Below are 13,004 nucleotides of genomic sequence, written 5' to 3'. Positions count from 1 at the left end.
TTTTTTTTTCTCATTAGTAACTTATCTGGTACACTAATCTACAAGTTCAAACTTTCAGCAAACTATGGAACAAATGATTGAACAGCCACAACCACCTGAAGGTGACGAGGCTACCACATGCACAATGTCACCTCTTACTGCAGTGCGTCAGTATCTCTCCACTAATAGTGCAAAAAGCACCTTCCTTCGTAATTCTGGGTTGGTTGTCAAGGTAACCTCGTCCAAATCGCCTTCTGAACAAAATCTTCCAGCTAGACAGAGTGATATATCTGTGCTCCAGACACAAGTCCAATCCCTAATGGACGTTGTGTCGGAAACAAGAATAGTGGTTGACAAATGTTGTGAAGATATGAATGGTTTTGAAACCAGACTATCAAACATTTACTTCGTTGTCTAAGAGCAATGCCAAAAAAAGGGAAAGATCATGCTGCTCCATCAGATTCTACAGCCTGAAACATTAGCACTTAGGTTAAATGATCTGCGCTTCTATACATCTGATGGTGCTTTTATCTGCAAGGACTGTAAACTTTATGCCAACATGCCTTTTGTTGTATGGTTGGAATTTATTTTGTGGTGATACAACATTTATGATGCTGCCAAAGGCTGCAGTAATTACGATGCTATTTTTGTATAGTGTAGGTTTATCTTAGTAATGTATTCGGCCGATAGCTTCGTAGGAGCCCAACATGCCAACATTCGTCGGGCCCATTCCAATTGGGATGAAAACGATTCTGGGCCAAAATTTTCATGTAGCCCACTAAAAATATATGGGCCTAAATCAGCATAAGCTTTCATACTTTTCTGGTAGGCCTATGCCATAGTGGGCCTTTAATAGGCCTAAACATAATTTGGGTCCTCAGTAATAATAGGCCGTTTACAGGTGTAAATATCTCGAGCCCATAAAAAACATGGGCCTTTAATAGGCTGAAAGTAAGATTGGGCACTGATTGTGCCAAATAACCCACTGGTCTTACCAGGCCGAAATGGTGGCCCATTTACAATCCGGATCGTCCACAGGCCGAAATTCGGACGGGCCGTAAATGCGCCGACCTACTACACGGGCCTTTAATAGGCCGGAAGTTCGGTCAGGCTTGATTAGTGTCATTTTTATATGGGCTGTTAGTAGGCCCGATGTGGCGTTGGGCCACATATGACCCATGGATTTCGTCCGATATTAACAGGCGGAAAGTCACAACAGGCTGAAAGTGGCCCAAATCTATAGTGGGCCTCTAATAGGCCGAATGTCAGACATGGCCGAATATGACCCATATCCTTCACGGTCATTTATGGGCCGAAAATTTCAATGGCCTATAAACGGGCCCAAATGAAGCATGACCTTTTACAGGCCGGAAACATACCGGGCCGTAATTCGGCCCAAATACTTAGCGGGTTGTTAACAGGCCAGAAGTGACCATGTGCCGTGATGATGACAAGTTTAGGACGGGCCATTGACTGACTAATTTGACACTGGCCGTACGGGCCTTAACTAAGAATGTTGGGCCTTTTGCTGGGCTGGCCCATTATGGTCTGCAAAATCTTGTGGGCCTTTAGCTGGGTGGACCCATTATGGTCCGCCAAATCTTGTGGGCCTTTAGCTGGGCCGACCCATTATGGTCCGCTAAATCTTGTGGGCCTTTAGTTGGGCCGGCCCATTTAATATTTATGGGTCACTTTTGGGCCGGTCCATGTGTCAACATATCATAGGTGCATCTCGCCCATTGGATGAGTGACACCTGTGCCAACGCGGAGCTGACATGTGGTTCCGTCAGCCAACGAGAATTTTACACGTGGAAAACTGGCATTGGTCGTGGCTGTTAGCGGGTTATCGGATCCAAAACCGGACCCGATAGCTTAACGGCGACCCGTGACGGTGGATGCCACGTGTCGGTCACCCTTGACAAAAGCACTTCTATGACACGTGATTTATCGTCATGGAAGTGGACACTTCCGTGATGATAATTTTGGTAATATCATGGAACACTTCTACGATAGCACAGGTATAACTACCTTGATTCTGTCATAAAATCGTCATGGATATACATGCATCATAGAAAATGTGACCTACTGTGACAAACACGTATCATCACGGAAGTGTATTTTTTGTAGTGTGTGGGCCACCGTCATTTGCAAGTGGTTGGGCGGGGACTGCCCCAAGATGCCGCTGGAGGATTCTGCCAAGAAGTGGCAAAACTCCTTCTACGTCTGCAACCTCGGCGCGGACCACATCAACTTGCCGCCCTTCATCGACGCGCCACCACGGTCAAAGCAGAACTGGAACTACTACCCCCGGCACCCGTCACAGGAGGTGCTCAACTTGTGCCAGCGGGTGTCGGAGATGAGGGAGCGGGAAGGGCTCACCGGCACCGACCTCATCACTGCTTTCATTAGGCGTCGGGTGCTACCGCGGCAGCGGCGCACCCACATCATCGGCCTGATGACCGGTCTTCAGGACCCCAAACGGATGTCAAACCTGCGCCTGGGAGCGGACCAGGTCGCCCACCGGGTCAATGACTTTTCCAAGGTCGGTGAAAGATCGTGGATGTCGCCTAGAGGGGGGAGTGAATAGGTGCTTTAAAATAATTATGGTTTAGGCTTGAACAAATGCGGAATAAACCTAGTGGTTAATTTGACAAGTACAAAACCTACAACAACTAGGCTCACCTATGTGCACCAACAACTTATGCTAAGCAATATAAACTACTAGGTGATAGCAAGATATATGACAAGAAACAATATGGCTATCACAAAGTAAAGTGCATAAGTAAAGGGCTCGGGTAAGAGATATCCGAGGCACGCGGAGACGATGATGTAACCCGAAGTTCACACCCTTGCGGATGCTAATCTCCGTTTGGAGTGGTGTGGAGGCACAATGCTCCCCAAGAAGCCACTAGGGCCACCGTAATCTCCTCACGCCCTCGCACAATGCAAGATGTCATGATTCCACTAAGGGACCCTTGAGGGCGGTCACCGAACCCATACAAATGGCAACCCTTGGGGGCGGTCACCGAACCCGTACACTTTGGCAACCCTTGGGGGCGGTCACCGGAACCCGTCAAATTGCTCGGGGCAATCTCCACAGCCTAATTGGAGACCCCGACGCTTGCTCGGAGCTTTACACCACAATGATTGAGCTCTGAACACCACCAACCGTCTAGGGAGCCCAAGCACCCAAGAGGAACAAGCTCAAGCGTACCAAGCACCCAAGAGTAATAAGCTTCTCAACTTGTAACTTCCACGTATCACTGTGGAGAACTCAAACCGATGCACCAAATGCAATGGCAAGGGCACACGAAGTGCCCAAGTCCTTCTCTCCCAAATCCCACCAAAGCAACAAATGCTAGGGAGGAAAATGAGAGGAAGAACGAAGAAGAGAACACGAAGAACTCCAAGATCTAGATCCAAGGGGTTCCCTTCACATAGAGGAGAAAGTGATTGGTGGAAATGTGGATCTAGATCTCCTCTCTCTTTTCCCTCAAAAACTAGAAAGAATCCATGGAGGGATTGAGAGTTAGCAAGCTCGAATAAGGTCAACAATGGGGGAAGAACACGAGCTCAAAGGATTAGGTTGAATGGGGAAGAAGACCCCCTTTTATAGGAGCTCCCGAATCCAACTGTTATGTGCTCAGTCCGCGCACGAGCGGTACTACCGCTCAGGGGAGCGGTACTACCGCCCGGGCGGTAGAACACAGAGAGCGGATCAAAACAGAGGGCGAGGTAGAGCAGTATGAGTGGCACTACCGCTGGAGCCAGCGGTACTACCGTTGGCCGCAGCGGTACTGCCGCTTGGCCCAGCGGTTCTACCGCTGGGACTGCGCACAACGCCTACCACGAGCACGGGGAGAAGGAACAAGGAGGAGGGCCATTGAGCGGCACTAGGGGCGGTGGTAGCCGCGGTACTACCGCACATAAGCGGTACTACCGCTCCTACTGCCGCTGAACCCGACACGAGAAAACCACGTGTCGAGTCGAGGGGGTACCAGCGCGGAACCGGAGCCGAACTACCGCTTATGGCCATGGGCGGTACTACCGCTGTGGGACAGTGGTACTATCGCTTGTGGCGATACGCGGTACTGCCGCTCCGGCCCAGCGGTACTACCGTTGGCGCCATCCTAAAGACACTTCCACGAAAACAAGTATACTCCACGGAAAACCAGAACTGCCATAACTTCTGCATATGAGCTCCGAATTGAGCAAACTCAAGCTTGTTGGAAACAAGACGACGAGTAGCATCAAAACATCATAGAAGATGCAAGTGAACTCCGTTTTCGATGAACTTGAGCTTGTCATCAGGATGACCATAAGATCCAAAACTCTCAAAGAGAACCAAACAAGAACCAAGAAAGATGATGCAAGGATGCAATGGTTTGAGCTCTCAACGAACGATACGATCAAGCTACTCATCGAGAACCCCCCTTGATAGTACGGCAATCGATCCTATAACCCGGTCTCCCAACTACCACTATGAGACCGAAAAATAGAAAACCTATCAAGGGCAAACCTTTGCCTTGCACATAGTCCACTTGAGCTAGATGATGACGATCTTGACTCCGTCAAGTTGGACCACCTTTCTTGATTGTGTTGGCTCGAAGAAGACTAGTTGATTGCTCCCCCATACTCCACCATGGGTGAGCCACTCTTCGGCACATCTTCATAAATACATTGTTACCATAATGGACGGCAAACTTCAAGCATTTGATCTCTTCATGATGCTCCACTTGAACTTGCACATCGCAACCTAACCCCACAAAGAACTCTAACGAAGACCATGGGTTAGTACACAAAGCGTAATTGACAATGCTTACCATCCCACGGGATCACTTGATCCCTCTCGGTACATATTCTACGCTTTGTGGGTTGATCAACTTGATTCACTCTTTGACTTAGTCTTGATCAACCTCTCACAAGACCAATCTTTAGGTAATTCCTTGAATAGCACCTTGGTCGACACAAACTCTCCTTGAAACCAACACATGTACTCCAAGAAAAGCCTATGGACAAAACCTTCAAATATAACTCAAGGCAACCATTAGTCCATAGAGATTGTCATCAATTACCAAAACCAAACATGGGGGCACCACATGTTCTTTCAGTCGGGCTGCAGGAGGATTGGGAGTTTGGGAAACCCCCGTACAGCCAAGCGAACCCGGCACCTGTGGTGAGTCCTTGGTCTTCGTACATTGCCGCTGCCTACTTTCTTGTTTGTCCCGACGCGACGTCGAAGGTGCTTCTGAACGCCATCCGACATCCATATGACCGGGCGCAGACGCACGTGGTGCGGGCCGGCTCGGAGGAACCCGGGGCCCACGTTGAGGGGGCGGAGGAGGCGGACACCGACGCTGGCGCAGGGCGCCATGCGAGTAAGTTTGTCTTCTATATTTCTTGAGTTGCCGAGCGCGAGGCGGCACGGGGGATGCTGACGTGAGTTGTTGGTGTAGTGGCGCCGGGTGGAGGAGGCGGACGCGCGGCTGGAGCCGCGTCATCTCGGGGGGCGGCGGCGACAAGCCGGACGCACGGGAAGGACAACCTCGCACCCCGGGGCCCGGCCGTGAAGCGCGTGGCGAACCTGGTTGCTGGCGCGAAGCCGCCCGCCAAGAGGAAGCGCAGTGCTTCGCAAGCGATGCCGGCGAGACCCGCCGTCCCGGTGGTGCCTGGGTAAGTTCTCTTTCTCTTGAATCCGAATCGCCGAGCGGCTTTACTTGGTTCTTATTTATTCACTTCGTTGAGCTTCAGGTCGCCGATCTCGCTGGTGCTGGCGGCGGCGGATGCCGCGTCCACCGAGGGCGCTGTGTTTTGGAAGACCCGAACAAGCGCCATCGATCGGGACGAGGCGACGACTGGCCCGAACATCGGCCTGGACCCGGCCGACACCGTGGCCTTGGCCTGGCAGGACCGGAATAGGGTCGAGGCGGATATGGAGGCGGAGTTGGCGCAAGCATGGGTAAACGCCGCAGCGGCGTGGGCACGAGCCGGCGAGGAGTCGGCGTGGCCTGAGATGCTGGCGGGGATGGAGCCGGCGGCGACGATTGATACGTGTCCAATGTATCTATAATTTTTTCTTGTTCCATGTTGTTATATTATCAATCTTGGATGTTTTATAATCATTTTTATATCATTTTATGCTACTAGCCTATTGACATAGTGCCAAGTGCTGTTTTTTCCATGTTTTTTACATCATAGAAAATAAATATCAAAGAGAGTCCAAATGCCACGAAACTTTACGGAGACTTTTTATGGGCCAGAAGGAACACAACGGGCCCTGGCTGTGCCTGGGGGTGCCTCGAGGGGAGCACAACCCACCAGGGCGCGCCAGGGGGCCCAGGCGCGTCCTGGTGGGTTGTGCCAACCTCGGGTACCCCCCGGACCGCCTCTTTGCTCTATAAATACTCCAATATCCCCAAAACCCTAGAGGAATCGATGAAATATTCATCCAGCCGCCGCAGAGTTCAGAACCACCAGATCCAATCTAGACACCATCTTGGATGGGGTTCACCACCTCCATTGGTGCCTCTCCGATGATGCATGAGTAGTTCTTTGTACACCTTCAGGTCCGTAGTTAGTATCTAGATGGCTTCCTCTCTCTCTCTCTCCCTTGATTCTCAATACAATGGTCTCTTGCAGATCCATATGATGTAACTCTTTTGCGGTGTGTTTGTTGGGATCCGATGAACTTTGAGTTTATGATCAAATCTATCTCTTTTTATATCCATGAAAGTATTTGAGTTTCTTTGATCTCTTTTATGCATGATCTCTTATAGCCTTGTATTTCTTCTCCGGTATTTGGGTTTTGTTTGGCCAACTTGATCTATTTATCTTGCAATGGGAAGAGGTGCTTTGTAGTGGGTTCGATCTTACGGTGCTTGATCCCTGTGACAGAAGGGGAACCGACACGTATGTATCGTTGCTACTAAGGATAAAACAATGGGGTCTATTTCTACATAGATAGATCTTGTCTACATCATGTCATCGTTCTTATTGCATTACTCAATTTCTCCATGAACTTAATACACTAGATGCATGCTCGATAGCGCTCGATGTGTGGAGTAATAGTAGTAGATGCAGGCAGGAGTCGGTCTACTAATATTGGACGTGATGCCTATGTAATGATCATTGCCTGGATATCGTCATGAGTATTTGAAGTTCTATCAATTGCCCAACAGTAATTTGTTCATCCACCGTTTGCTATTTTTCTCGAGAGAAGCCAGTAGTGAAACCTACGACCCCCGGGTCTCTTTCTCATATTATTTACCTTTGCGATCTACTTTTATTTGCTTTTATTTTTAGATCTATTAGTCCAAAAACCCAAAAATACCTTGCTATAATTTATTCTTATTTATTTATTTGGCGTTCCATTTATCAATCTACTACAAATTTACCTCATGTCTGTTTGCCTATCTTGAGGCGCCGTACCCCTGGAGGGATTGACAACCTCTTTAACACGTCGGCTTGCGAGAAGTTATTATTTGTGTGAAGGTGATGTTTACGTTGTGTTGCTTGGTTCTCCTACTGGTTCGATAACCTTGGTTTCACATCTGAGGGAAATACCTACCGCCGCTATGCTAGATCATCCCTTCCTCTTCGGGGAAATACCAACTTAGCTTCAAGCGACATCAAATGGAATTTTTGGCGCCGTTGCCGGGGAGGATCTTCAACATATACCAGGTTCCTAATAACAAATCTCATCTCCTCACAATTTACATTATTTCCCATTTGCCTCTCGTTTTCCTCTCCCCCACTTCACAAAAATTTGCCATTTTATTCGCCCTCTTTCTCGTTAGTCGTTTTCTTGCCGGATCTGTTATTGTGTGCAATCTTGTTTGCTACCGTTGCTTGTGTTACCATGTGCCTTCTATTTGCTTGCATCTTCGCTTGCTAAAAAATCTATTTGATATGGATCGTCATCCACTTGCTAATCTTTTCAAAAGATCTGATTATGTTGAACCAATTGCTAGTGAGTTGAGTTCACTAGATTATCTTTATGAAGTTTTGCTTGAGATTTATTAATCTAAAAATTGTGATGAAGTGTTAAAAGAAGAAAATTATAAAGTGATTCATGATTGCTCCTTTGATGAAAAGCATGATTGCAATGATGTTACTATAAATTCCTTTAATGTCAATTATGCTAATAATATGCAAAACCCCAAGCTTGGGGATGCTAATATTTCTATGTCCAGTACTTATTGCAATGATCATGATTGGGTGATAATGATTCTTATGATCGTGAAAAGTTATTTATGCCTCATGATGAATATGCTATTGATAATAGTTTTTGCAATAATATTGAAAGTGGGTTTGTCAGACCGTCAACTTTAGGTAAAAATAGTCCCACATATTTGGAGAGTATTCAATCTTATGAATTTTTTGACAAAAGTGGGTTCGGAGAGGTCATGACTTTATTTGATGATATTCCCACTACTTTGGAAGAGCGTCAACTTTGCATGCATGTGGATCATGAAGAGAATATTTTATGTGATAGCTATATTGTTGAATTTGAGTATGATCTTACATGTAATTATTATGAGAGAGGAAAATATGGTCATAGAAATTTTCATGTTACTAAATTACCTCTCTTCATGTTGATTTTGGCAATGCTTTATTCCTTTTCCTTGCTTATGCTAGGTTTTTCTTGTCTTGATAAATTGTTCTCCCATAAAATTCCTATGCATAGGAAGTATGTTAGACTTAAAAGTGTTTTTCACATGCTTCATGATGTTCTCTTCATGTTTCGGTATTATCTTTCATGTGAGCATCATTGAAATATTATGCCTAGCTAGGGGCGTAAAACGATAGCGCTTGTTGGGAGGCAACCCAATGAATAAAATTTATTTTTGCTTTTTGCTTCCTATTGTTGAGTGTAACCACAATTATGCTACTATTATGATTGTATTTTTTATGTTTTAATTAGTGTTTGTGCCAAATAAAGCCTTTAGGATCTTATTGGGTAATAGTTGTTTGATCTTGCTGAAAAAACAGAAACTTTTGCACTCGCAAAAATGATTATCGTTTTTTACCAGAGAGCGATAAAATACCCACCCCACTTGCAGTAGATCAATATACAAATTTATCTGGTCTTCCTAATTTTTCGGATTTTTTGGAGTTAAAGAAGTATTCGAAATAGTCAGATTGCTACAGACTGTTCTGTTTTGACAGATTCTGTTTTCTTTGTGTTGTGTGCTTATTTTTATGGCTCTATGGTTTTATTTGATGAGTTTTTGCCATAGAAAAGTTGGAATACAGTAGATATAATGCAAGAACAAAATATGAATTGGTTTGATACATCACTTATAGTAGTGATTTATTATTCTTATACTAATGGTTCTCACAAAGGTTTTGTTGAGTTTTGTGTGATTGAAGTTTTCAAGTTTTGGGTTATCTTACAATGGATGAAGGAATAAGGAGTAGAAGAGCATAAGCTTGGGGATTCCCCAGCATCCCAAGCTATTATCCAAAAATGAGCAACCAACTAAGCTTTGGGATGCCCCCGAGTGGCATCCCCTCTTTCTTCTAACGACCATCAGTATTTTACTCGAAGCTATATTTTTATTCGTCACATACTATGTGTTTTCCTTGGAGCGTCTTGTATGATATGAGTCTTTACTTGTTTATTTTGTGTTTTAAGTCTTGATCCCTTGCTGGACACACCTATTTGAGAGAGCAAAAATTATGTCATGACTCGTTAGAATTGCTCTCTATGCTTCACTTAAATTTTTATGAGCAATGGACTTGCTCTAGTGCTTCACTTATATATTTTTGAGCACGGTGTGCTTAGTATTTAGAAGAAATGCTCTCTTGCTTCACTTAGATTTATTTGAGAGTTAGTAAATTTTTGAAGAAATTCTCTCTTGCTTCACTTAAATTAATTTGAGAGAAAGAAAAATTATGCTCATGATATTCACTTATATTTGTTTGAGCTTGTGAAAAGCAACATATGAAAATTAGTACCAAAGTGATAGATATCCATGAAGGATATAATAAAAACTTTCATGAAGATCATTGGACAAGATAAACTTGATTCTTAGTAATAGTTTTGAGATATGATGATGTGATATGTGAGTCATCTTGATGAGTAATTATTCTTTAGTAGGAATATTGGTGTTATGGTTTGTGATTCCCTATGCAAGAACGAAAGTCAATAGTGATGTAATGAAATTATATCCTACTTATGGTGCATTATTCGGTGTTAGTTATGCTTAATGCTCGCTTATGAGATTATTCATTTCTTGGTTGGTCGCTTCTCAATCTTTTGCTAGCCTTCATTTTGCACTAAGTATGATCACTACTCGTGCATCCAAAAACCTTTAAACTAGTTTTGCCATATGAGTCCACTATATCTACCTATATGCGGTATTCTTTTGCCTTTCTAAGAAAATTTGCATGTGCCATCTCTAATTTTCAAAAATAAACTTCTCTTTTGTGTGTTTGTTTCGCTCACAGAGCGGTGAGGGGTGGCTAATATTTTCCATGCTAGATGTGTTATTCTCAAGATATGTGTTTATTCACTTATCATTGCACGAGAGTAAGGCAAAGGTATTAGCGATGCCCAGTCCCGAAATGAAAAAAATGAACTTACTTTATGCTGTCAAATAATAAATTCCTTGGAAAGTGTTGGTATGGAGGGCAACCGTGGATACGGCTAGCCATGGAAAGTGAAAGTATGGTGGAAAAGGAATAAACTTCATTTTCTGTTTGGGAACCGCCTATGATATATCTAAGCAGGGAAAGTATTGGGAACTCTAAGTCATTTTCGTTGGTGGGATAGATAAACCTCCCAAAATGTTTTTATCTCTAAGTTTTTCACTTTGAGCTCTGGCACCTCTACAAATCCCTACTTCCCTCTGCGAAGGGCCTTTCTTTTACTTTATGCAATTTTAATTTTTGAATTTGAGTCTCCATCTTCTCTTATAAAAGAACCAACTAGGAGTAAATATGATCGTACTTGAGTATTGGATGTAGCTAATATGCGAGTGTGTTTCATGAATGGATCAATGGTTGAGCATGATGGGATAGGGATAACTTATTTTAGCGTTGATATTTTGAAAGACATGGTTGCCTGTTGATATGCTTGAGTATTTAAATTATCATGTCAAAACTAGACTATTGATGTGAACAATATAAAAGTCCAAATGTCCATGCTATAAAGAAAGAAATATGATATGACATGTTAGGCAGCATTCCACATCAAAAATTCTATTGTTATCACTTCCCTACTCGAGGACGAGTAGGCGTTAAGCTTGGGGATGCTGATACGTCTCCAACGTATCTATAATTTTTTGCTTGTTCCATGCTGTTATATTATCAATCTTGGATGTTTTATAAACATTTTATAGTTATTTTATATCATTTTCTGGTACTAACCTATTGACATAGTGCCAAGTGCCAGTTGCTATTTTTTCTATGTTTTTTACATCGCATAAAATCAATATCAAACGGGGTCCAAATGCCATGAAACTTTATGGAGGATTTTTATGGGCCAAAAGGAACACAACAGGCCCTGGCTGCGCCTGGGGGGTACCCTGAGGGGAGCACAACCCACCAAGGCGCGCCAGGGGGCCCAGGCGCGCCCTGGTGGATTGTGCCCACCTAGGGTACCCCCAGGACCGCCTCTTTGCTCTATAAATAACCCAATGTTCCCAAAATCCCATGGGAGTCGACGAAATATTCATCCAGCCGCTGTAGAGTCTAGAACCACAAGATCCAATCTAGACACCATCTCGGATGGGGTTCACCACCTCCATTGGTGCCTCTCCGATGATGCGTGAGTAGTTCTTTGTAGACCTTCGGGTCCGTAGTTAGTAGCTAGATGGCTTCCTCTCTCTCTCTCTCTCTCTCTCTCTCTTGATTCTCAATACAATGGTCTCTTGTAGGACAGTAGCAAATTTCCCTCAAGTGGATGACCTATGGTTTATCAATCCGTAGGAGGCGTAGGATGAAGATGGTCTCTCTCAAGCAACCCTGCAACCAAATAACAAAGAGTCTCTTGTGTCCCCAACACACCCAATACAATGGTAAATTGTATAGGTGCACTAGTTCGGTGAAGAGATGGTGATACAAGTGGTATATGGATGGTAGATAATAGTTTTTGTAATCTGAAAATATAAAATAACAAGGTAACGAATGATAAAAGTGAGCGTAAACGGTATTGCAATGTGTTGAAACAAGGCCTAGGGTTCATACTTTCACTAGTGCAAGTCCTGTCAACAATAATAATATAATTGGATCACATAACTATCCCTCAACATGCAACAAAGAGTCACTCCAAAGTCACTAATAGCGGAGAATGAACGAAGAGATTATGGTAGGGTACGAAACCACCTCAAAGTTATTCTTTCCAATCAATCTGTTGGGCTATTCCTATAAGTGTCACAAACAACCCTAGAGTTCGTACTAGAATAACACCTTAAGACACAAATCAACAAAAACCCTAATATCACCTAGATACTCCAATGTCACCTCAAGTATCTGTGGGTATGATTATATGATATGCATCACACAATCTCAAATTCATCTATTCAACCAACACATAGAACCTCAAAGAGTGCCCCAAAGTTTCTACCGGAGAATCACGACGAAAACGTGTGCCAACCCCTATGCATAGGTTCATAGGCGGAACCCGCAAGTTTATCACCAAAACATACATCAAGTGAATCATGTGATATCCCATTGTCACCACAGATACGCAAGGCAAGACATACATCAAGTGTTCTTAAATCTTTAAAGACTCAATCCGATAAGATAACTTCAAAGGGGAAACTCAATCCATTACAAGAGAGTAGAGGGGGGAGAAAACATCATAAGATCCAACTATAATAGCAAAGCTCGTGATACATCAAGATCGTACCACCTCAAGAACACGAGAGAGAGAGAGAGAGATCAAACACATAGCTACTGGTACGTACCCTCAGCCCCGAGGGAGAACTACTCCCTCCTCGTCATGGAGAGCACCAGGATGATGAAGATGGCTACCGGAGAGGGATTGCCCCCTCCGACAGGGTGCGGAACGGGTCTAG

General features: G+C 44.3%; 1 protein-coding gene across 1 annotated transcript; it reads left to right on the top strand.

Annotated features, from left to right (window-relative positions):
• Nucleotides 1-2,155: 2,155 nt before the first annotated feature.
• LOC147964697 (uncharacterized) lies at nucleotides 2,156-6,049 on the top strand. The gene is made up of 4 exons (XM_087530115.1): nucleotides 2,156-2,525; nucleotides 5,091-5,357; nucleotides 5,436-5,652; nucleotides 5,731-6,049. Exons 1-4 carry the CDS (start codon nucleotides 2,156-2,158, stop codon nucleotides 6,047-6,049), a joined length of 1,173 nt encoding a protein of 390 aa, XP_087386241.1.
• The last annotated feature ends 6,955 nt before the right edge of the window (nucleotides 6,050-13,004 follow it).

This window comes from Triticum urartu, chromosome 6A (genome assembly GCF_056163025.1).
Source record: "Triticum urartu cultivar PI428250 chromosome 6A, HENAU_Tu73, whole genome shotgun sequence".
NCBI lineage: Eukaryota > Viridiplantae > Streptophyta > Magnoliopsida > Poales > Poaceae > Triticum > Triticum urartu.
The sequence above is the reverse complement of the archived record's forward strand: the minus strand, read 5'-3'. Positions and strand labels throughout refer to the sequence as shown.